The 25691-nt window shown below is 28.5% G+C and overlaps 1 protein-coding gene across 2 annotated transcripts; it reads left to right on the forward strand.

Annotated features, from left to right (window-relative positions):
• Positions 1 to 2429: 2429 nt before the first annotated feature.
• LOC126908938 (uncharacterized) lies at positions 2430 to 24941 on the forward strand. Of its 2 annotated transcripts, XM_050691281.1 has the most exons (3): positions 2430 to 2518; positions 2584 to 2638; positions 21815 to 24941. In XM_050691281.1, exons 1-3 carry the CDS (start codon positions 2513 to 2515, stop codon positions 24691 to 24693), a joined length of 2940 nt encoding a protein of 979 aa, XP_050547238.1. In that variant the 5' UTR covers positions 2430 to 2512; the 3' UTR covers positions 24694 to 24941. The 2 variants fall into 2 exon arrangements, with proteins under 2 accessions (XP_050547238.1, XP_050547237.1); XM_050691280.1 differs by lacking the exons at positions 2430 to 2518; positions 2584 to 2638 and adding an exon at positions 4314 to 4359.
• The last annotated feature ends 750 nt before the right edge of the window (positions 24942 to 25691 follow it).

Below are 25691 nucleotides of genomic sequence, written 5' to 3' on the forward strand. Positions count from 1 at the left end.
CCTACGGTAAGGGCTGTTTCACTTACAGATAAATTAAAATTGAAAATAGGCACTAATAAATTATGCGGCTCGTGATAAATTTTAATGTAGATAACTATTTTAAATGTCTCGACTTTTGTGGATGCTCTCGCTGTTAATTTAATTATATACTTACATGCTAAATTTTCTTTAAATGTAGTATACAGAGCAATACAACCATATGTGAAACTAAAGAAGTGGCTTAGTCTTTTAAAAATTTAGAAAATTATGTTTATTGTTATTTAAATTATTTTTAGAATGGGGAAAGATACAATTAGTCCTTTTAAAATGTTCTTTATAGTAGCATCTATGAATTAAAATTTTGAAACTTTCATTAGACTTTAGACAAAAAACATAAATAAGTACATAATAGTAAAAGCTTTGCATTGAAGCTAAAATATAACTTAATGAAATATTCAAAATAATCTTAAGTCAGTACAGGATAAAAACTTAAGGTTAATTTCGGCATGAGAATAAAAGTCAAAATCGAAAAATGATGCGTTACAAAAACTATTGTATAAACTTCAATTTACCACAAACTATCCCATAACTGTCGATATATCAACTGCAATATTAGAAAATGTGTGGACAAGTTGACTGAGTTAAAAATAATTATTAGTTGGTAATTGAAAAGTATACTACAACTCCTATAGGCATAAGTTTGGAAACGTTGTTGCATATTGAATAATAATGTCATAATGACCACTGATAATTTTTGTGTAAACTTTCAAACTACTACCTGTTATATGTTTGACAGCATGACGTACTTAAAATGACACTAATTGTCGATAAAGCGACTATAACAATTGAATACGTTCCAACGGTCACTGATAAAAGTGTACACTAGTTGTGTATGTTAGACACCAATGCTAAAACTCCTATAGGAAAAAGTCCGGAAACATTATGATATGCATTGACCGATAATGCTATATTCTACAGATACCCCAATTTAAGATCGCGTATAAGAGTGCGATTTTTAAAATGTCCATTTAAGTTCTTTTTACATGCATTAATAAAAAAATTTTTTTTCTTAATAAATTTGCAGATAATTTGCAATTGATATCATCTTTATAAAATTAAATTCATAAAAATGATCATAGCAAAATCTGCCTTCAAATAGGACACTTTTCTACCCTTAATACGACAATTATTTTAAAATGGTTTAACATAAAAAGTTATTTTCACCATAATTCTTTTTAAAATTATATTGTCTATTGAAAGGAGTAAGAAAAATTAGAGGTTGCCATTTAAATTTCTTAAGTTAGGGTAGATTTCTACCCTTTTGCATTAGGGTTGAACTTTAATTTTAATCGTAAAAGATGCATTTAATTATTCAATTAGCTTCTAAAAAAAAAATTATTAAAAAAATCAATAGCGGCTCTAAAAAATCGGTGTTTCCGAACTTATTGAACACTCTGTATAGTATGGATATAATATATCCCCGCTAAATCATATTATGTGTATTATAATTTTCTGGAACTTTTTGGAATATATTGGAAATTTCTGGAAGTTTTTAGAAGTCCGTAGCGGACAGTCCGTCTTTTAGGCCGTTCCTATTAAACATTGTACTATGCCACTTTTAGTATAACTAATAAAGAATCACAGATGGTGTCCCCTGATAATCGAGATCTCCCACAAAAATCATTCTAATTAAAATGTTTCCACAAAAAATATAGTCCGTCCGCATCCAAATCGTTCAAGCATCCTCTTCTTTACTCACCTCGATTATCAAGGCCTGGAAATGATAGGTAGAATTTATTCAGAGTTCATATTTATTCAAATTAAACTACTTTCACGTTATAAAATCCTAAATCACACACGAAACCTCAGGTGAGTTATTCAAAGGTCTATAGAATAATTATTGCTGAGCTTGCGTCAACTATTTTACGCTAAGAAATTTATAGTCTATATTTTTATTGTATTCACTTACATAAGTATTCTAATAGATCCTGAATATTCCTAAGTTTAGTTCAGGTCTGTTCTTGACGAACCCTCCTATCCAGTAAGATAATTTACTTTCTTTAGTAGTAACTCAATTACAAATAGTCTCGTATATTTTATTGTATGATATTAATGAAAGATAAATCGGTGAATACTTATCTACTTTTATTTTACCTTTCATTACTGTTATATCATGTTGGGTTACTACAATTATTATTATTTAAACATAAAACATCTTGTTTTTATTTTATCAATATTAAATATATATAAATTTGTATTTGTAATAATAAACCGCCTTTTTTATTAAATCAAGTGTTCATCCAATAGTGATTTGACTATTGTTTTTTACATGTGTATGAATAAAGTTTGAATAATAATAATATTTTAAATACTTTAATATTTACTTAAAACACTTTTTTTATATTTAAAAATATAGATGTAGGAATAAATTATATTAGTAGTTAATTTCACATTTGTATAACATTAGTGCATATATTCTGATGTAATCAAAAAATTGTCAATAGTTATTCAAAATTTAACACTTAGAATAAAAATGAAGGTGAGTAATAAATATTATCTGAGGTGCTCAAATGAAATCTTAAAAATTATTTTATTTTATTCTAGTATTGGCATTTGAAATCTCTATTGTTGATAATATCTTGTGTAATATTTAACGGAGGTAAATTTTGTTTTAAATTACTTATAAAATTTTTATATGTATTTAATTTATACGTTAGACTATACAATTTTGATTTTCTAAGAATCAATATTTGTTTGTAAAATTTACGAAGTTGCTTCATAATTGAAAACTATGAAATATTTATGAACAAATATAAAATATATTGAGAAAATTATTAATTGATACCAATCATTAATTATGTTAATTTTGTTTGTTAATTAATTTTATTTTATTTTAATGGGTCATTCCATGTGAAATCACCTAATGTATGTACTGGTATAGTTAAAAAATGTATGAAATTTATATCATAGACTTCTTAAATGTCATTGACAACAAAAATAATATTTCTTTTTTTTTTACCAGATAGCGCATTTTTTATAATTAAAAACATGAAAATACAGCCTCTGTTCTAGAGCCTATAACTTCACATCCAAATAAGCAATCACTGTGGAACGAGCACTGTTTTACTCATATTAAATAGTACTTAAATTTCATTCTTAAGTTTATAAATTTTGAATTTTTTTGAACATCGAAATTTTGATTTAAATTTTGCAGTATATTAATAGTAAAATTTGAAAATCAAAATTTTTAATTAAAATTTTTTTTTCTTTTCAGAAAATTTAGTTATGTTTTTTTAACCCATATCATATTTGAATCGATTTATAATTTTGATACCAATCATTAATATTTTAAATCATTAATTATGTTAATTTTGTTTGTTAATTACTTTTATTTTATTTTAATGTATTTTTTTTTGAGTCTGATGGCTAAAATTTTAATTCATATACATTATACTTGATCCAACTATGCCACGTCACCACTGTGCCGCAACCCCCTTGTGCTGGGTTTTTATTATTAATAACATAAAAAACAGCCTATGTTCTAGAGCCTGTAACTTCACATCCAAATAAGCTATCACTATAGAACTAGCACTGTTTTACTCATATCAAATAGTACTTTGATTTCATTCTTAGGTTTATAAATTTTGAATTTTTTTGAATATCGAAATTTTGATTTAAATCTTGCAGTATTTTGTTTTTTTATTTATTTTATTTTATTTTAATGTATTTTTTTTTGAGTCTGATGGCTAAAATTTTAATTTATCGGTGTCTTATTTAACATAGTGAATAAAAAAAAAAAAATTATTTTCTTAAAATAATTTACAATTTACGTTTTTTGTTTAATACATTGTTAGTGTAATTTATGTTTATCAGCATCGATGCAAAGATTAGGAGATATTAATTTTACAAAAAGTTTTTTTTTTTGTCGGTCACCACTCTTAGCTCTCACTGGGTTGATATCTTTCAACGATATTTCAAAGGATCACAAATTGTATCTAATTGAAGACGTATTATTACTTGATAATTAAACAGAAATTTTCTCGATTCCTTTTAATTTAAAAAAATTTTGATTTTTAAAATGAATGAATTTTGACATTTTTTAAACTTTTTTCTTAAAACAGTCATAACTTTTTAAAAAATAAATGAATCAAAATAAATAATTTTTTTCACAAAATAATGTAGGTTTAATAATCCTATTCTTTATTTTTCTACAGGGTGATTCAAAACAGATAACAGTTTTAACTTTTTCAACTTATTTTTTGAAAGTGTTCTGGAAATAATTTGTTATTTAAACATATGTTAAATTTAAGATTATGTTTCATATTAAAAAAAAATATACATATTGTCCGATGACCTATCATCTATGTGTAAATAGTTGGGGTAAGTTACACCTTCATAATAATTCAATTTGATGTCTTTGGGCATATTTTTTTTCAATTTAAATTTTACACTGAAATTATTTTTAAAAAATGAACTACTAGGCGATTTCTTTATATTAAAATACTTACAAGCGTTTGCCATAGTAATGAGTTCACCGATTTCCATAATAGTTATATGAATGTAACTTACATTGAATATAAAATTATTTTGAATATTTTACCTCCTTTAAATTAATAAAAACGACTTTGAGTTTTTGAATTAATTTAAATTGTCCTCTTTAGCTTCTAATAAATGTGATTAATGGTTGTCGCATCGGTATCACTACAGTCAATCACACTCGAGGTGCGAATTTCGAATGCCATTTGTCGTTATAATAACTTTAAATTTTTTGATTAATTCTTCTTGAGTTGGAAAAAAATTCAAAATTCATTTGATTTTTATCTCATTTATACTAAATAACTTAAATGAATTTTAACTATTCAATCAATTTTAATGATCAGTACATTAAAAGAAACCCGATTTTAATCTAATTGAACTTATTGTCAATAAATATCGGAAAAACTTTTTTTATTAAATATCTCTACAAATAATAGGAGTAAAAAATTTGATTTATATTGAATTACACATTATTATCAATTATTATTGAGGTGGACATAATGCCCATGCACTCAGACCTGTCGGTCCATTGTGCGCATATTATATAATAAATATTTATAATGATTATAGACTACTGTTTTGCAAAACCAAATTTGTACAATTATTAAAAATCTGAAATTATAATTTTTCTATTACCTATTTTTTGAGATTATAACTAATTAGAAAACGAGTATTTACATTTAATGAAATTAAATAAAAACAAATAAAATTTTGTATTTAATGATGTCAACACCAAATTTGCTCGTCGAGTTAAAAAAAAGTTATGATTAAATGTTCAATTTAATTATAAACATTCGTAAAAATCAGCTTGAACCAAAAAAATCGGTTTAAAATTACTTTTTTTTGAATCAAAATTTTGCATAAATAATTTTAACATATTAAAAATAAAACTCGACAAAAATTAAAAACAATTTTTTTTTTTANTTTTTTTTTTTTTAATATTTTTAAAATGTAAATCCTTGTTTTTTAAAAATAAGTAATAATCTCAAAAAAGAGTTGATCCGAAAAATCTAATTATAGATTTAAGATCGACGCAAAAAAGGTTTAGAAATTTATATTTTGGTTTCTGATGAATACTCGTTAAAGATCAATAAATTTATTCATAAGTAACAAACATATTTTTTTTTTAATTATTGCATCATATCTTTCATCTTTTTATACGTTTGCCATAAAAGTTTGTATCCAGCTATATCTGCAAAACTATATTATCAAAAGTATAATAATTTCATACTATATATAATTGCAAAAAAAAAGGTTGAATTTGTAATCACAACTTTTAGCTGGACATGCAAGTTTGAAATTGAATAAATAATTAAAGAGATAATTGTATATGATTTAAAAAATGGTTTTGTTAAGTTACAGTAATGATATGAAGTCAGAAAACTTTATAATTACTATTTACAGATATTTCGAACTATGTACCTCAAACTTCAATGATTCAAGTGTAACCGACTCTCCAACCATACGTCCCATTCGTCTGTAGATAAAAATGGCAATATAAGCTAGTTCAAATATAAAAGCTATTTTTTTTTACTTGAAAAAGTAAAAAATTAAAATAAGTTTATCATTATTTGTGTTGTGTCCCACCTAGAATGAGATACGGTAACGTGTTTGGAGTGGATGTAGTTGTAATGTAAAATGAAAATAAAGGATTACGACACAATATATATATATATTTATAACGACTCTTTAATTAAGAAATACAATTATTTATAATTGATACATTGATTGTCTTAAGATGAATAATACTTATAAGTCGTAACATAATATATTTATACAATGATTCGAACGCGATTGATTGTTGCTTATTTGTTGTTAATACTAATTACTCCTTAACCCCACTACATTAATATAATAACAATACGGGTTCGTCACTATTAGCTACGTCAATTAGATTTATTCAATATTTATGAAAATCAGTGGAATACATTTGTAAGGTATTTTAAAATAAAATAAAATACAAAACCTTGAATTTTTCTAAAATAGCATATTTTTGAATACAGTAACCATTTTNTTATTTTTATTAAATATAACTTAACTACTCTAGGTACTCTGTTTTCTTGTACATTTTCTTTTATATTACTTAATTGTATCTGTTCTTTTAATACTTCCTTACTTAATTTTAACCTACCATTTTTCCCTTTATTATATACTATAACTATGATCATTAAACTTACACTGATAAGTAAAATTAATAACAAAGAAATATGAGTTTCCGTGAATCGATATTTTTGGTATGGTATTTCTTTTTCTAATTGTAGCTCATTTAACGTTTTAGAATACTTAGAAAGGTCAATTAAATTAGTTTTAACGTTATCGTTTAAGTTAATAATATCCTCTGATTTTAGATTTTTAAATTTNTCGTTTATGCGATTGGTTTATACAAAGTGAATTCATACTTATTAGCTAAAGGAATTTTTAACTTAAAAATTAAGATATTTTGAATATATACAACATTTATATTTATCAAGTGTAATAGTTCTGATACTCCAGATACTAACCAACTATTAGGGATGATTACATCTAGAGGTAAATGAGACTTTATTATTTTTATTTGTTCTATCAACGATTTGGTNTATTAATTTTATTTGTTCTATCAACGATTTGGTATTCATAATAATAGGGTGTAATAATCCTTGTATTGCAGAAATTATAATGTTAACCAAATTCTGGGTTTCATACGCATACTAATTAATTATTTGATTGAGCAACATAATTTTTTCTGTCAACTCTGTTTCAAATTGAAGAACTCCCATTTCTCGAATAGTAGAGTTTACTTCTCAAAATAAGAAATTATATTTTACTTCTAAACTTATTTTCGATTGTTCTAGATTGATAAGTAACGAATTTACGTTTGAAACAATGGAGTGCATTATGTTTTTTTTGTTTCTGTAAGATGTACTATTTGGTTTTTTGATCGTTAAAGTTTATTGATGTCCTTGTAAAAATATTCAGCATCAGTATCATCACATACACCAAATAAAGCGTTAGCAGCTCGTCTAACGGTGTTTATTAATCCCCTCTTAGACCGCAAGGGCAGTGTATGGGACTGATCTAACATTTTGAGTATATTTCCTCTGTTGTTATTGATTTCGTCCAGAAATTCCGAGATTTGCTGTTTAAATGGGCTGCAAATGTGTTCTGTGGAATTAGAGTTGATCATTTTCCCTATTTTACAAAATCTTTCTATTCGATTTATCACGAATTATACCTTGGTTTTCTTTACAAGATAACTAGTTATGCTTACATAAGTCAATAGATTCCAGCGTGAGTTGAAAATTTGTAGATTACTGTGACTGTTTGAAAATAAATTCCTGATTTTTGTTGAATTTGTCTGTTCGAATATTGTGCGTTTCCCAGCAGTACAAGAATCAATTGTTTGCAACAAATATACTTTTATCAGATTTGGTCGTTGTGATTTTTTTTTTGTAACTTAGACTTATTTGATTAGATATTGTTTACAATTCTGTAATTAAAATATATCGTCAAAATAAGATGTGTGAAACAGTTTTAGTTCGTTTACATGAATTTGTACTTCTTTTCGTCCACGCTTTATGGATATATTCTCCTTGCTATGTATGCATGTGACTTCAAAAGGACCCAGCCACTTGGGTTGAAGCTTTCCCAGTTGTTCGTGTTCCTTCAATAAAACCTTGTCACCAACATTGAGGCTAAGTTCTCGCTGTTTTTTGTCATAGTGGCTTTTTGCTTTTAGTTTATTTGATGTAAGTCTGTCACGTGCTATGGGATGTGACTCTTGTAATTTTCTACGTAGCTCACATGTAAAATCATCATAATTGTAACACGGTTGTGGTGCCCTATTTAGTGAATGTGGAACTTTGACTGGATAACCATATAGTAGTTCATGTGGTTGGAAACCCGTGGCTGTGTGTGTCGTACTATTATAAACAAACATAGCATAAGCTATATATTCGTCCCAATTTTGTTTCTTTTCATTGACGTAATGGCAAAGATACTCAGCGAGGGTTCGATGTGATCTCTTTAAGGCTTCATTCAATTGTAGATGATACGACGTTGTATTAATCTTTTCGATTTGCAGCAACTTACAGCAAGCTGTAAACATCTTGCTCATGAAGTCCCTACCCTGATCAGTTACAATTGACTCAGGAATGCTATGTTGACAGATGAACTGTTCAACGAAAGCTGGAGACATCGTGCTTGCTGTATGGTTAGGTAATGCCACTGCTGCTTCAAATTTACTCAAATCGTCTTGTATTGTTAAGATGTAGATATTACCCCTGTGAGAAGTTTCTAATGGACCTACTATATCTAAGAATATATTTCTTCTTCAGAATAGTGCGTGTTCACGAAAATTAATATTTTTATATCCGATTTTCTAAAAATATATCTGATTATGGACCGTGTTTGTTCCCAGTTTAACTGATCATGGCCACTTCCTATTCGAGGCATGGCTAACTTGGTAATATTTTGCTCATGGCTGAATCGACGTAGATTCTTTATGCCTGAAAACATAACAGACATAGTAGGTTTTTCCTTAAATATTTTCTTACTTATAATATATAATATATGTCGGCCGTTATGTTTAACATTAGCTATTTCTGTGACTTGCTTTCCTTGACTGATCAGTTCCTCTATTTGTCCTAACTTTCGTCGAAATTCTAATGCGACTCCTTGAGACATTTTAAAATCTGCTGATACACAGTTGACTAATGCATAATCCTCTGTAGTATCAAACAAATCTCCTTCCATTTCTGTAACATGTTGGTTAACTATAATCTTATTTTGTATCTCTTGACAAAAGGTATGATACTCAGACTCTAGATATTCTTCTGTTGTCAACTTGAACTCAATTTTTGCTATACGACTCAACGCATCAGCGTTAGTGTTCGTCGTACCTGGTTTATAAATGATGTCATAATCGTATTCTTCTAACTGTAATCGATATCTTATAAGTCTTGCGCCTGGGTCTTTCACATTAAATAACCATATAAGCGATTTGTGGTCTGTTATCACTGTAAATTTCTTTTGGAAGAGATAAAGTCAAAATTGTTTTACTGCCCATACTATGGCTAAGAGTTCTTTCTCTGTTGTACTGTAGTTCTTTTCTGCCTTGTTCAATGTGCGAGAAATATATGATATCGGTAAATCAGACCCAATTTTCGCTTGTGATAGTATGGCTTAGTTGCTGGCGTCTGTTGTTACGTTAAACGGACGTGAAAAATCCGGGTATTGCAATATGGGTTCCTGTGATAATAATTTCTTTATTTGATCAAATGCGTTTGAAAAAAGATCACTCCAAATAAAATCACTATCCTTTTACAAAAGATTTGTCAAGGGTTTGGTTATTTCACTGAAGTTTTGAATAAATTTTCTATAGTATCCAGCTAAACCTAAGAAGAACTTTACTTCCTTTACATTAATTGGTATTGGAAAATTTACTACGCACTATGTAGTCTTAGGATCCGGTTGAACACTGTCATCCGTTATAATGTGACCCAAATAAGCGACTTTTTTTCGTAAAAATTCGCATTTTATTGGCTGTAACTTTAGATTAAATTATCGAATTCGTGTAAAAACATCTCTTAATTGTTTCTGGTGATCTTCCAAAGATGTTCCTACTATAATAACATCGTCTAAATAAACAAACGCTTTTACTCCGTTTATCCCGGTTAGAACTCTGTTCATTAGGCGTTGAAACGTAGCTGATCCCCCTTTTTAACCGTAACACATCCTGTGGAACTCGAAGTGGCCTTGCTCAGTATTGATCCCGGTTTTTTCCATGTCCTTGGGATGTAGAGGCATTTGATGATAACCACTGGCTAGTTCAATACAAGTAAAATATTTGGCTTTTCCTAGCTGATCTAAAATTTCATTTACATGAGGCATCGGGAAAGCATTGCCTACTGAAATTCTGTTTAGTTTTCGAAAATCTACTACCACTCTGTATTTAAGTATCCCAGAACTATCTTCTTTCTTTGGTACGATTAATAGCGGCGCATTCCATGGACTGTTACTAGGTACAATAATACCATCTTATTCCATTTATTTTACTTGTTTGGCAATTTCTCCCCGTTGTGCATAAGGCAATCGATACGGTTTTTGGTAAATTGGTTGACTTGTACTTTGTGTATTAATCTCGTGATAAACTGTGTCTGTGCAGGTTATTTTATCCCTATTTAAGTGAAATATATCAGAAAATTCCTTGCATAAACTCAGAGTAACTTCTCGCTCTTCTATTGTCATATGATCAACGCGCAAAGATTCTCTTAACAATTGTAACCTGTCTGACGAGTTTAAAAGTTTATGTTTTATATTGTTAACTGAAAAAATAGTGGACTCGATAATAACTTCAAATGATATATGTTCTAGTTTTGGTATCGTAAAAATCCTTGGACTGTCTGCAATATTGATTACGTTCATTAATATTTGCTGGTTTGTCACGTTATTTAATACATTTCCGCAGTTGATATTTTCACCCAAAGCTTGCGCATGAATTAATACTTGCTGAGCTTCCAATTGTTGATTATTGACCTTGACTGGATTTATTTGTTCACTGCGTGCCAATAGTACTATATTGGTTTCCTCTGGTATCAATACTTCACGTTTTCCGATATTAATCACAAATTGATTGTCCATTAAGAATAGTTTACCGAGAATACCGTCTTGAGGTGTTGGAAATGATGATGGAACCACGTGAAATTCGAATATACGGTTATTTGTACCAAATTTTATTGTCAACTGAGTAGAACCGATAGTTCGGCCTAACTGATCACTAATACCTTGCAGTTGATGCTGTTTATCAGTGTTAATGATCACTTCGTCATGTAGAGAGTCAATTTTTATTAGATTGAGGTCCGCTCCAGTATCCACGAGTAATCGTATAGTAGGAGTTACACACTATGGACTTGATAAGGTTACATGATTATCTTCTAATTTAGTTATAAATTGCAATGAACTTTTTACATCTGGGCTATTGCTTTGATTTCCTTGGCCGAACGCTCGCCCCTGGCGTTCGACGTTTCCCCGTTTCCCGATGAGCATTGTTGAGACGTGTTCTGACGAGTATCTGCTTTTTTTTCTTGTAACAGTCTTCCCTAGCATTCCGTTTGCTTTACAATAAGTGCACGATATTTTCTTGACATTTTGCGTGTTCGTTAAATCTTATTTTTTGTCCTGTATTTTGAACTCGTCCACCCTCTTTTGCAAAACGACACTGGTGAGTATTGTGATTTGTTTTCCGACAGTTACTACAATACTTAGAATTTGTTCTAGATTCTGATTTATTATTGTTAATTAATCTTCGTCCTTCTTTATTTGATATCTGTAGCTTTTCTTCTTCTAGACTTTCTTTAATTGTCTTTTCTAATGACATTAAATTCTTAGATTTAATTACCTGTCTAATGTTTGAGTTTAAACCTTCGATATAGGAAGTTAAATTTGTCTCTCTTATATATTCTTATAGCTTCTGCTTCTGTTGTTTTTTTTTCAGCTACACTTACGTTGCACATGAATGAAATAATGAAATAATTTTTCTACACGCCCTGAATATTCTTGAACCGACTCCCCCCCTTTCTGACGGGTAGAATTAAGTTCTAATTGTAAATAACCAGGTGTTCGCTTTGAACAAAACGCTGTCTAAAGTAATGACTTAAAACCAGCCCAATCGATTATCTCCTTATTCTGTGTAATCGCGAAAGCTTTACCGCATAGTTTTGTAGTTATGGCTTTTACTAAAACAGGTTTGAAATCTTTTTGAATACATGACATCGCGAATTCGCACGCGTTTGTAAACGGATAAATTTCTTCCTCTATTTGACCATTAAAAAATGGAATTAATTTAATAACGGTTTTTAACCCTTATGTGACTGGAAAGGTATCCGGGTACCTTTTCAGTTTTTAAATTTATTTTCCTTCTAAATATTTAGTATGTATGGTTAGTCCTTCTGTGACATCTCTAAATAGCATGTATAGTTCACAAATTTATATTTTGTATTTGAAAAGTATATAATTTATTATACTTAAAATATCGTTGTTAATTTTACACCTTATAAGGACGTAGTAGGTACCTGGGTACCTCTATATATTGTATTTAAATGTAGGTTTTATTGATACAAAAAAAAGTTAAATTACCATTGATAAATATTTTTACTGGACATCAATAAAATAGATACAAATATTAAGAGAACAAAAATGTTATTTTTTACATATTTAGTAAGTATTATAACATATTTAGGTTTTTTGTTGATTGCAAGTTTCGCAAAATGATTTGTTTATTGAGTGTTCATTACAAATAGGCTTTGAGCTTGTTGAACAAGCTTTTCGAGTTTTCCGTGGCTTATAACCCAATTCTCGACATACTAAGCAACTTCCAACTATTTGAATACGTCCTGAAGCATCACGAGGTGGTTCATTTTTAGGAATAGCAATTATCTGTTGTATTGGCCGTCCGAGAACCATTTCCATTGAATTACGAGTATATCGATTTCCTACTACTTTAGGTATGGAGGTTCGAATTTCTATTGCAGACATACATAACTAATTTACAAGCTCTTTTAAAAATTTTCGGCGTCGATCAGTTGTGTTAAACCTTTGATTGTGTTCCATATATATAATATATGCAGATAAAGCAGCAATATCAATCATGTTGAAAAAAAATGCAAGTGGCCAACGATTAGTTCTTCGCTTTACTGTGTATTCTGTTAACATTTTATCCATTGTATCTACTCTTCCTTTTGTCAGATTATAATATTTTATAATTTCTGGTTTAGCGGTAGCAGCTTGCATTATGTCGGCTGTCATATGCATTGCAGATAAAAGAATAACCGATTTATTTATTTTTGGAACATAAGAACAAAGAGTTAAATCTTTTCTAAATACAAAATTTGTAGAATGTAACGCTCTGGCTTTTGATGGAAGCATTTTGGGATGCAAGAATCTTTTATTTTTTCTGACAGTACCAACCAATGTCATATTCCAAGAGTTTAATGTAGTAGCCAATTGCATACTTGTAAAAAAGTTGTCTGTAGTCACATTTCGTCCAGAACCTTTATACATCGCAACTAAGTCTAGAACTGTACGTTCACCAATATTTACTTGACGTTTACCATCTTGTGATTTGCCTGTGTAAATTTTACCATGCAAAGGGTAAGCATTTGCTGCATCGCAAGCCCAAAAAACCTTTATTCCATATTTTGCAGATTTAGATGGAATGTACTGTGTAAATTTTGTGTGTCCTCTGTAAGGAAATAATTGTTCGTCTACTGTTATATTTTCTGTAGGTTTATAATTTTTATGCAAGTTTTTATTGAGCATGTCCAAATATCCCGAATCGGTGCAGCTTTGTCTGTTGTAATACGTATATTACGAGTGTTTACATTATCAAAACGAATAAACCTTAGCAACATTTTGAATCGATCTCGAGACATTGCAGCTCGAATGAGAGGTAACGAGTCTAATTTCCACATTTCTGATACATGTTCTTTATTAGATCTATGTACACCAGATACGAGAAGAATTACATATAATAAGATATAAAAGCAATAGACTGACGACAATGAAATAATTTACCGAAAAGCACAGATAACTATATTGTAGGTACCCGGGTACCTACACCGTCATAAGAAGTTGTTTTTTTTTCAGTCACATAAAGGTTAAAGAAATCTGTCATTGTATATTGCTTAGTAATAGAAAAATCTACTAAATTATTTAGGGACTCTGAGGATTCGGAACTAGAAGGTACATCAGAATAATCGTTACTAGTTGCCTCAAAACTTATAAGAACTGATTGATCCGAATTCGAACTATCTGTTTGTGTGCTTGTAGACTCATCTAAATTAATTTAATTAGATGCTAAGATTAGTTCAGGATTTAACCTAGAACGTGAAAGCGTTACCCGATAGTTTGGTGTTGTATCTGGATTATCGTTACATGTACTATTTAGTGTGTCATTAGGTATTTACATAACATATTAATGAGATAAAATAAATTACCTATATGGTAATTGACCTATATACCTAGATATACACATACATACATATAATGATTATTATGGCCGTACGCATAAATTTACGTAATCATATATTTATATATATATTCTTTTTGATTTATCAATACTCTTAATTTATAAGCAAGCACAAAATTTGTATACAATATAAAATAATCCAATTGTAGTTTTTTATAATTGTTTGTAGAGAAAAAAATAAATTATTAAACAGATTTAATTAATTAATTTTTTTTTTTCGGAAAATAAAATAAATATTACATCAAATTAATGACGCTATAGGCTCTATTTTATATATATATATATAAAAAAATGAGCATATCAATATAATTTTTTTTTTATAGATGCTTGATGTTTTTACCTATCATTTGATATATTTTTTTTGTAAATTTGACCTTTTTGCTGCCCACAGGGGGGGATATAAAATGACAACTTTTTCACAAAAAATTAACTTTTTCAACTTAAATTTTGAAAATGTTACGGAAGGTCTGACACTTTTATATATATCTTAAATTGAAGCTAATGCAATGTTCTTTATTATGCAAAAAAAAAATTTTGGACTTTATTTTATCTTCACGGTGAAAATGGCTACCGAATGCTATTTTTGTGTGAAAATTTTCGATTTTGTATTTTACATTTAAACTTTATTATGCTATAACTTATTGGAAAGTGTATTGATCAATATAATTTTTTTATGGGAAATACTATTTTTTAATAATCCCTTTTTCATTCGACATACTTTATCTTAATCAGGATATTAATAAGGAACTAGCAGTTTATGAAGCTTTTGGAATAATCCACCAATTTTTTAAAATTAAACACTATCTAAAGATTTGCATCGAAGCGTTTTTTTTTGATAGTGATTTTAATCACTGTCAGATATCATTATACTTGATCCAACTATGCCACGTCACCACTGTGCCGCGACCCCCCTGTGCTGGGTTTTTTTTTTTTTTGTTTTTTCTACGCCTGTACAAAATATGCTGGCTTCAATGAAATTTTTTTTCTTTTGTACTACTCAACAATGTTCTACTTCCGTGTGTGTAAAAAAAAATTTTTAAGTAGCAATTTCAAATATTATGGTGATGTTAAGGCTGCCTGTTGAGACAGCAAATTCCAAGAATGTCGCGTTATGTGCTAACTACTTCAATTATCATAATCTGAATAAAAAATGTATATCTATATATATATATATATCTTTTGATGTACAAATTATGGCACAACGCATTCCACTAACCAATTTAATCTTCTCCTGCAAGAATCTCCTGCTTTTCCACTGCCACCAGTTGTTGTGTCCCACCTAGAATGAGACATGGTAACTTGTTTGGAATGAATGTAGTTGTTATGTGAAATGAAAATAAAGGATTACGGCACAATATATATATATATATATATAACGGCTCAATTATTTATAATTGATACATTGATTGTCTTAAGATGAATAATACTTATAAGTCGTAACATAATATATTTATACAATGATTCGAACGCGATTGATTGTTGCTTATTTGTTGTTAATACTAATTACTCCTTAACCCCACTACATTAATATAATAACAATACGGGTTCGTCACTATTAGCTACGTCAATTAGATTTATTCAATATTTATGAAAATCAGTGGAATACATTTGTAAGGTATTTTAAAATAAAATAAAATACAAAACCTTGAATTTTTCTAAAATAGCATATTTTTGAATACAGTAACCATTTTCACCATGAATACAATCTATAGTTTGAAATTTTCATTACTCATAGCAAAGTATAATTTTTAAACTTTAATTTAAAATATATATAAAAGTGTCAGTATTTTCGGAAAATTAAGTTGAAAATGTACAAATATCTTTACGCATATTTAAAGTTATGATCCCATTGAATGAAGAGATATTGTCTAATTTAAAAGTTAGTCGGAAGAAAGGGTTTATATAACGTATTTAAAAAGAATTTCCCTCATAAATTGTAAATATTCCCTGGTTTCTCGTAATGGGAGAAGTCCTTAAAAAAATTACAATTTTAAAAATCTGTAATTTTTTTTCCACATTTTTAAATATTTTTATTTTCTTAAAATTGCTATAAATTTATTAAAAATAAACAAATGAACATAATTTTAAGTAAAATTTTATTGCAATAAATATACAATATCGCGATCTAAAAATATAATTTTAAAACAGTTGCAAGCAGCATGGTTCAATATAATTACTTTGTAAATAATGTTCTGTATGAATAACAATTTGTTTAAGTAAATATAAACAAAAGTCAATACACCAATATTTTTTTAATGCCCTTTAAAAAAATGACAAACTGATATTAGTTTTTATTATTTGAGCCTAATGATGTATGTGAAGTAATGTGACGTCAATTGAATGTGAAATAATAGCAATAAAAATTATTTAATAATGATTTGTTCTATTAATTCTAACTTTTTTTCAAAAAAATTATTATATAAGAATATTTATAATCTGTTATGCACAATAATTATTGTTTAAAAATATTTTAAAAAGAAATTGATTACATGGTTACATTGAGTAGAAGACCTACAATAGGACTCCTATTTACATAAGTTTTATTAGATCCAAGATTACAATTCTATATGTTCAGTTTAACAAAGCTTTGAATAGGATTATTTTAATTATTAGAAAAATTTTGACTTTGGTAGAGATTTAAGATGATGACGTGAATTATGTTTTTTCCTTGTTTATTTAGTGTCTCAAGTGAGACGTCTGTCAAATATGAGACTTAAGTATTTAACTAGATATAAGTGAGTTATTAGTGATCCATTGAGTGTAATTACTGAACATATTTACAGCACCGGATTGGATAGGAGTACAGCACCGGCCTTTATCTGAGTAAGACGTGTATGCGTGCATTTAATGTTTTTTTCCCTTAATATATAATAAATATAATTTTTGTAATCAATTTTCAACCACAATATTTTTAATTATGTCTGATAATTCGTCCAATAACAAAACAAAACATGATACTCCTATCAAAAAATTACAAAATTCATAGAATTCAAACTCTACCACAAAAAAAAATAACATTAGAAGATGTTTAGAACTTAATTACTTCACAAGAGTCAGGTTTAAAAAGCATAAATACGAAATTAATTTCAATGGAATCGGCTATCAAATCGTTTAAAGATACCATCAACAATTTAAACTCCGAAGTTACCAATCTTAAAAAACATAATTCAAACTTACAATTGGAATTCGATTCACTAAATTAAAATCTCCGACTTAGAAAAATTTTCATTAAATACACACCCATTAGCCTACAACTCTGTTAACGAAACACTTGATAGACTCCGTCGAAATAAAAATATATTAATATTTAATGTACCCGACAAACTCGAGGAAAATTCCGATAATACGGACCATTTAGTGAACGATTTATTAAAAATGTAAATATTACAGTTACCAAAAGTAAACGGCTGAGAAATTTTAATTCTAAACCACGTTCAATATTAATTAAACTATCATCACTAGAAGATGTTACTACCGTGCTCAAAGCAAAAAATCGATTACGAAACCAAACTCAATGGCATGGCATATGGATCAACCAAGATTTGACAAATATGCAACAAGAGTACATGAAAAACTTACGCAATGAGTTAATCCAAAAACGAATTGCGGGCAAAGCAAACTGGTTCATAAAATACATCAATGGATCTCCTCAATTAGCCAAAAAAAACTAATTTCCTCTCGAAGGTCATATCCATCCATTGTAAATTATTCAAAGTATGTAGATCAAACTAATAAACAATTTAAATTATATTATCAAAATGTTAGAGGATTAAGAACTAAGTTACCGGAACTTAACCGTAATATTTCATTATTAAATTATGATTGTATTATTTTAGTAGAAACATGGCTTAATGAAAATATTTTAGACCCAGAATTAGGTTTACATGATTATATTTTATTTCGTAGGGACAGATGTTCCATAACTAGCACACATCNTTCGTAGGGACAGATGTTCCATAACTAGTACACATCAAAGAGGTGGCGGCGTTTTAATTGGTATAAGAAAAAATAAATTTGTTACAAGTAGATTGTCTAATACACTATCCGATATCGAACATGTCTTCATTCAATTAAAACTAAACCATACTCTTAACCTAATAATAGGAGCTTGTTACATTCCCCCAAACAGCCCGTTATCTACCTATAATAAACACGTTGAAGCAATTGAAGAAATCTTATCTAATAACCCTAATGTAAAAGTTATTCTTGCAGGTGACTATAATTTACCGAATGTTACGTTCAGTAATGATAATGATGGCCTAGTATTTATGGAGTACATTCCGATAAAGCCCATATAATTTTTGATTGTTGCCAATTAAATGATTTTCGTCAACTTCAATAACTCTGGATCACTTTTAGATCTGATTTTCAGTAATATTTCTAACGCCACAGTAACTATAACTAACGACATCTTAGTCCCAATTGATAATTACCATCCAGAATTAAAAACAGTCTTTGAATTAAACAGTTCTATTGTAAATATTAATTCTACCCATACCACTGGCTTTAATTTTAAGATAGCTAACTATTCCTTAATTTGTTATGAATTAAACAAAATTAACTGGGATTACCTATTAAACAAAAAATGCATAAATAAAAATATAAATTCATTTTACAATATACTATATAAAATTATAAATAAACATGTACCTAAATTTACAAATAAAAAAAAACCAAAATTTCCTATATGGTTTAATACCGAACTAAAACAATGTATTTTTTCAAAAAAATCTCTTCACGTAAAATTTAAAATTTCAAATGATCCAAATGACTATCGATTATTTTCCGATGCCAGAAGGAAATATAAATTACTAATGAATGAATGTTACTGTTATCATCTAATCTACACATAAATCAATTATCTCTCAATCCGAAATATTTTTGGAGCTATATAAAAAAATTCAAATCTGACAACACTATTCCTAACGTGATGCATTATAATAATACAGTGTCTGGTAATAGCTTATCAATCGAAAACATGTTTAGATCTTACTTCTCATCAGCTTATAATAAAAACAATTCTGTTATTAATCAAAACATCTCATCGAACAGAATTAATCTAGTAGATATTAATTCTTGTTCACTTTCCATTAGTGATGTGTTTGATGGATTATCACAACTAAAACTAGACGTAACATCTGGCCCTGATTCTATCCTTGCTTTATTTTTAAATTTATGTCGTTATTCCTTAGCTTACCCAGTATACAAACTATTCTCTTTATCTCTAAAAACAGGCATTTTCCCAAATTCATGAAAATCTAGTTATGTATTACCAATTTGGAAAACCGGAGATCGATCGATTATCAATAACTATAGAACTATTTCTAAGTTAAGTGTTCTACCTAAACTTTTTGAAAAACTCATTGAGCCCAAACTATCAGATATATTGAAAAAAACTTTAATAAATGAACAACATGGATTTCGCAAAAATTAATCAATTGATACAAATTTATTAACATTTTTCAACTTTTTAACTAACACAGTTGGCTCTGGTGGTCAAGTAGACGTAATATATATGTAAGATATAAAAAAAGCATTTGATACGGTTGACCACTCAATTCTTATCAAAAAACTATCCGACTTTGGTTTTGGTGATCCAATTTTATCATGGCTATATTCTTATCTTACTGATCGAACTCAAATGGTAAAAATTTATAATAAAATTTCCAATGAATTTATTGTATCATCTAGAGTACCCCAAGGGGGTCATTTGTCTCCCTTGTTATTTTTGATTTTTATAAACGATATTTTCTCAATATTTAAATATTGTAAGTTCTTATTATTTGCAGATGATTTAAAATTATATACCACTATTAATTCTATAGATGACATAAATCATTTACAAATTGACTTGAATAGTCTATTTCATTGGTGTTTATTAAATGACTTAAAGATAAATAGTTCTAAATGCTCATTTATTTCATTTTGTCGTCGCAAAGTAAGAATACCTTCTGACAATAAAATTGGTGATTACAAACTACAAAAAGTTTCCCTTATTCAAGATTTAGGTGTAATAATGTCAGATGATCTAAATTTTTCTGAACACATTAACATAATATATAATAAAGCTATTCGGAATTTAGGATTTATAAAGAGAAATTGCTCTGAATTTAACGACCTCAATTATTTAATTACCTTATACACAGCTCTTGTTAGATCTACACTTGAATTCGGCTCTATTATTTGGAACCCAACTCAAGCCGGCCACAAAAATAAAATAGAAAAAATTCAAAGACGCTTCTTTCGAATGATAGCTCACAAAATAGGTATGGTAGGTAAATCAATCAATGATGTTGCAATCAAATGTCAAATCCCAACCTTAGAATCAAGACGTCTATTTATTGATTTAACATTTATATACAAATTATTAAATAATAAAATTATCTGCCCAGAGCTACTTGAACAAATTTGTTTTAAAATACCAGCTTATAATACCCGATCTCAACAATTATTTTTTATTATTCTAGGGAAAAATAATTTCATTGAATATAGGCCATTAAAACGTATGTTAATGTCTTGTAATAATATTTCCAACTTTTTTTATGATTGTCCTAACAAATAAAAATGTGCAATAACTAATAATAATCATTCTAACACAAATATTTATTGTTATATTCATAATAATTCATTACTTCTAATTTATATTATTTTTATACTTAATATCTAATTATTATTCACCTTAATTTTATAAATGTATCACTGTATATTGTTAATTTTTTAAAATTGTATTTATATTATTATATTACTACTTGTACTACATTGCCCTTCGAGGGTGTTATCTTATAAATAAAAAAATAAATTAATATTTCTCCGTGTAATGTAAATATTGTGCTAGTAGATTTGTCTGCGTTTAGTTTAAATTATACGTTGATAATTCAAATTTTCAGACGATCCGAATAATTTCTAAGATTAGATTAACCATCATAGGGTCAATATTTTAAAGTAGGGTTGTGTCAACTGCATAAGTTATTCAAACATTATCCCCAGAGTAGGCAATAGAAAAATATGTCTGTAATATATAATCTTTCCTGGAGGTTTTAATGTTTTTTTTTTAATAGCAATAAATCGACACAAAATATTTATAATTTGTCAAAGAGTGAGAGCATGACTTAAGTATGCTTAAGATAAAAAATAATAATAATTGTTTAAAACATAAATAGTAACATTAATTTTTAAAACTTTAATAATGACTATTTAAATTGAAATAGTTTTCTCTTAAATAGGTATATATAATTAAATATCTAGATTATAAAAAATTTTAAAAGCAAAAATTAATAAACAATTGTTATCATATAGCAATTCAATATTCAGATGACGGAATAAAATGCAAATTTCAAAAAGGTACCACTAGAAAAGCTGCTGAAGAAGGAAACATAGAAATTTTAAAATATGCTCATCAAAATGGATGTCAATGGGACGATGATACGACTGTTGTAGCAGCTGCAAAAGGTAATTTGGAATGTTTAAAATATGCCCATGAAAATGGATGTCCGTGGAATAAAAGCACAACAGAAGCTGCTGCAAAATATGGTAATTTGGAATGCTTAAAATATGCTCATGAAAATGGATGTCCTTGGAATGGATTAAAAATTGTACAAAATGCTATTAAAAATACTGATTTTGATATTTTGAAATATGCTCACAAATATATAAATAAATTAAATATAGTTCTAACTATCATTGCTGCTCATGCAGGTAATATAGAAGTTTTAAAATATGCACATAACAATAAATGTTTGTGGGATAAAAGAACAACAAAAGCCGCTGCCGTTTCTGGTAGTTTAAAATGTTTAAAATATGCCCATGAAAATGGATGTCCTTGGGATGAAAGTACAACAGAAAAAGCAGCTGCTAATGGACATTTAGAATGTTTAATGTATGCTCATGAAAATAAATGCCCATGGAATAAAAGAACAACTGAAGAAGCTGCTTCAAATGGTAAACTACAATGTTTAAAATATGCCCAAGAAAATGGATGTCCTTGGGATGAAAGTACAACAGAAATAGCTGCTGCTAATGGATATTTAGAATGTTTAAAATATGCCCATGAAAATAAATGTGCATGGGATGAACACACAACATATGTAGCTGCTCTTTATGGTGAATTAGAATGTTTAAAGTATGCTCATGAAAATGGATGTCCTTGGAATGAAACCACAACACAAGGAGCTGCTATAAATGGTAGTTTAGAAATTTTAAAATATTTACATAAAAATAGATGTCCGTGGGATGAAAGAACAACGGAAGCAGCTGCTTCTAATGGTAATTTGGAATGCTTAAAATATGCCTATGAAAATGGATGTCTGTGGGATGAAAGTACAACAGAAAAAGCAGCTGCTAATGGACATTTAGAATGTTTAATGTATGCTCATAAAAATAAATGCCCATGGAATAAAAGAACAACTGAAGAAGCTGCTTCAAATGGTAAACTACAATGTTTAAAATATGCCCATGAAAATGGATGTCCTTGGGATGAAAGTACAACAGAAAAAGCAGCTGCTAATGGACATTTAGAATGTTTAAAATATGCCCATGAAAATAAATGTGCATGGGATGAACGCACATCACATGTAGCTGCTATTTATGGTGAATTAGTATGTCTAAAATATGCTCATGAAAATGGATGTCCGTGGGATGAAAGAACAACACAAGGAGCTGCTATAAATGGTAGTTTAAAAATTTTAGAATATTTACATAAAAATAGATGTCCGTGGGATGAAAGAACAACGGAAGCAGCTGCTTCTAATGGTAAATTAGAATGTTTAGAATATGCATATGTGAATAGTTGTCCGTGGGATGAAAGTACAACAGAAATAGCTGCTGCTAATGGTAAATTAGAATGTTTAAAATATGCATATGTAAATGGATGTCCGTGGGATGAATTCACAACACAAATTGCTGCTTTTTATGGTAAATTAGAATGTTTAAAATATGCATATGAAAATGGATGTCCGTGGGATGAAAAAACAACGGAAGCAGCTGCTTCTAATGGTAAATTAGAATGTTTAAAATATGCATATGTGAATGGTTGTCCGTGGGATGAACGCACACCATATGTAGCTGCTCTTTATGGTGAATTAGTATGTCTAAAATATGCTCATGAAAATGGATGTCCGTGGGATGAAAGAACAACACTAGGAGCTGCTATAAATGGTAGTTTAAAAATTTTAGAATATTTACATAACAATAGATGTCCGTGGGATGAAAGAACAACGGAAGCAGCAGCTTCTAATGGTAAATTAGATTGTTTAAAATATGCCCATGAAAATGGATGTCCGTGGGATAATAACACAACAGAAGCAGCTGCTTCTAATGGACATTTAGAATGTTTAAAATATGCCCATGAAAATGGATGTCCGTGGTATGAAAGAACAACGGAAGCAGCTGCAAAATATGGTAATTTGGAATGCTTAAAATATGCCCATGAAAATGGATGTCCGTGGTATGAAAGAACAACGAAAGCAGCTGCAAAATATGGTAAGTTAGATTGTTTAAAATTTGCTCAAGAAAATGGATGTCCGTGGGATAATAACACAACAGAAGCAGCTGCTTCTAATGGCAAATTAGAATGCTTAAAATTTGCACATGCAAACGGGTGTCCATGGAATAAAGCCACAACTAGAGTAGCTGCATCAGGAGGCTATTTAGACTGCTTGATTTATGCTCATGAAAATGGATGTAACTGGGATAAAGATATCACAGCAGCAGCAGCTGTGTTTGGTAATTTAGATTGTTTAAAATATGCCCGTAAACGTGGATGTATTTGGGTAGAAGGTACAATGAGAGTGGTTGCATCGAATGGACATTTAGACTGCATTAAATATGCCCATGAAAATGGTTGTGACTGGGATGAAGGCACAACAAGGGAAGCTGCTGCTAGTGGTTATATAGACATTTTGGTATATGCACATAGAAATGGATGTAATTGGGACAAAGGCACAATGAGTGGAGCTGCTGCAAATGGTCATTTAGACTGTCTAAAATATAGTCATTTAAATGGGTGTGTGTGGGACGAAGGGACAACAAGACTTGCTGCTGCAAATGGCCAATTTGAATGCATAAAATTTGCCCATGAAAATTATTGTCCGTGGAGTAGAGGTACCATTTATGAAGCTACTCAAAATGGTTATCAAAATATAATTCATTATGTCACTGAAAATGGCTGCCTTAATTGATTTTCTGTTGAAATATAATTTTTATTCATTTATGTTGGTTATTATTACATTATTTTTCAAATAAATTAACTTGAATTTTCATTTATATCTGAGAGGGTAATGATTTTCATAAAAGAATTTTTGACGGTTTACTTTCTTAAGAAATAATATTTTTGGATGTATTACCAAAAATAATATGTTATATCATCTGTAATTTTAACATAGAATTTGCTTGATAAAATTTTCTCAGCTGTAAGAATAATTTTTCCAGAATACCATTCATCAAACTTTCATTAAAAAATGGAAATTTGAAAATCAGATATTATTAAGTAATTTTGATTACATCGGCTAGTTTTTAATGTTTTATTATATAATAAGTTGCTACATAGAAAACTCTCTGTATTATTTTGATACGATAGTAATAAAATTATATAAGAATAAAGTTTTTATCCTTCAAATAATATATTATTAAGTGATTTGTTTTGACTTTTTGTCTTGCCAAAAACATATAAGCAACAACCAACAAGTTAAATTTGGATTTCCTTGTTTTTCAAATATAAAAATTATTCAACTTCATCTGGATATAATTTTGCTATTATTCTTTTTATCTTTGATTTGCATGTTTCTCATCAATAAATGCAATTGATTAACCTAAAAAAGTAATGTATAACATAATAAATTATTAATCTAAATAACAATAGTCAACCATGGTTTCCAATTTCGACAGTTTTCACTTAGATATTGAATAATATTTATTTTAATAATAATATTTTTATTATTAAAACTTATGTATGCAAATAATTTAAGATTTCATAATATTCTTTAGTAAATAGTATTTTCAGTAGCTTTTCTAGTGATAAGTTTTTTAAATTGGCATTTTAAATCGTTAACTGAATAATAATAATAATATAAAAATAATCGCTATTATTTTTAATAATATATTCAGTCAACATAATTTTGTGCATTGCGATCTGATTTTTCTTCAAAAGTTTGTACAACAGTCATAAGACTTTATGACG

The sequence above is a fragment of the Daktulosphaira vitifoliae genome, unplaced genomic scaffold (assembly GCF_025091365.1).
Source record: "Daktulosphaira vitifoliae isolate Bord-2020 unplaced genomic scaffold, ASM2509136v1 Scaffold_47, whole genome shotgun sequence".
Classification (NCBI taxonomy): Eukaryota; Metazoa; Arthropoda; class Insecta; order Hemiptera; family Phylloxeridae; genus Daktulosphaira; species Daktulosphaira vitifoliae.

Excerpts from the sequence above, each read along its gene's own strand:
- LOC126908938 (XM_050691281.1), top strand. Across the intron at positions 2,639-21,814 it reads TTGTGTAATATTTAACGGAG|CAATTCAATATTCAGATGAC; the intron begins GTAAATTTTGTT and ends GTTATCATATAG.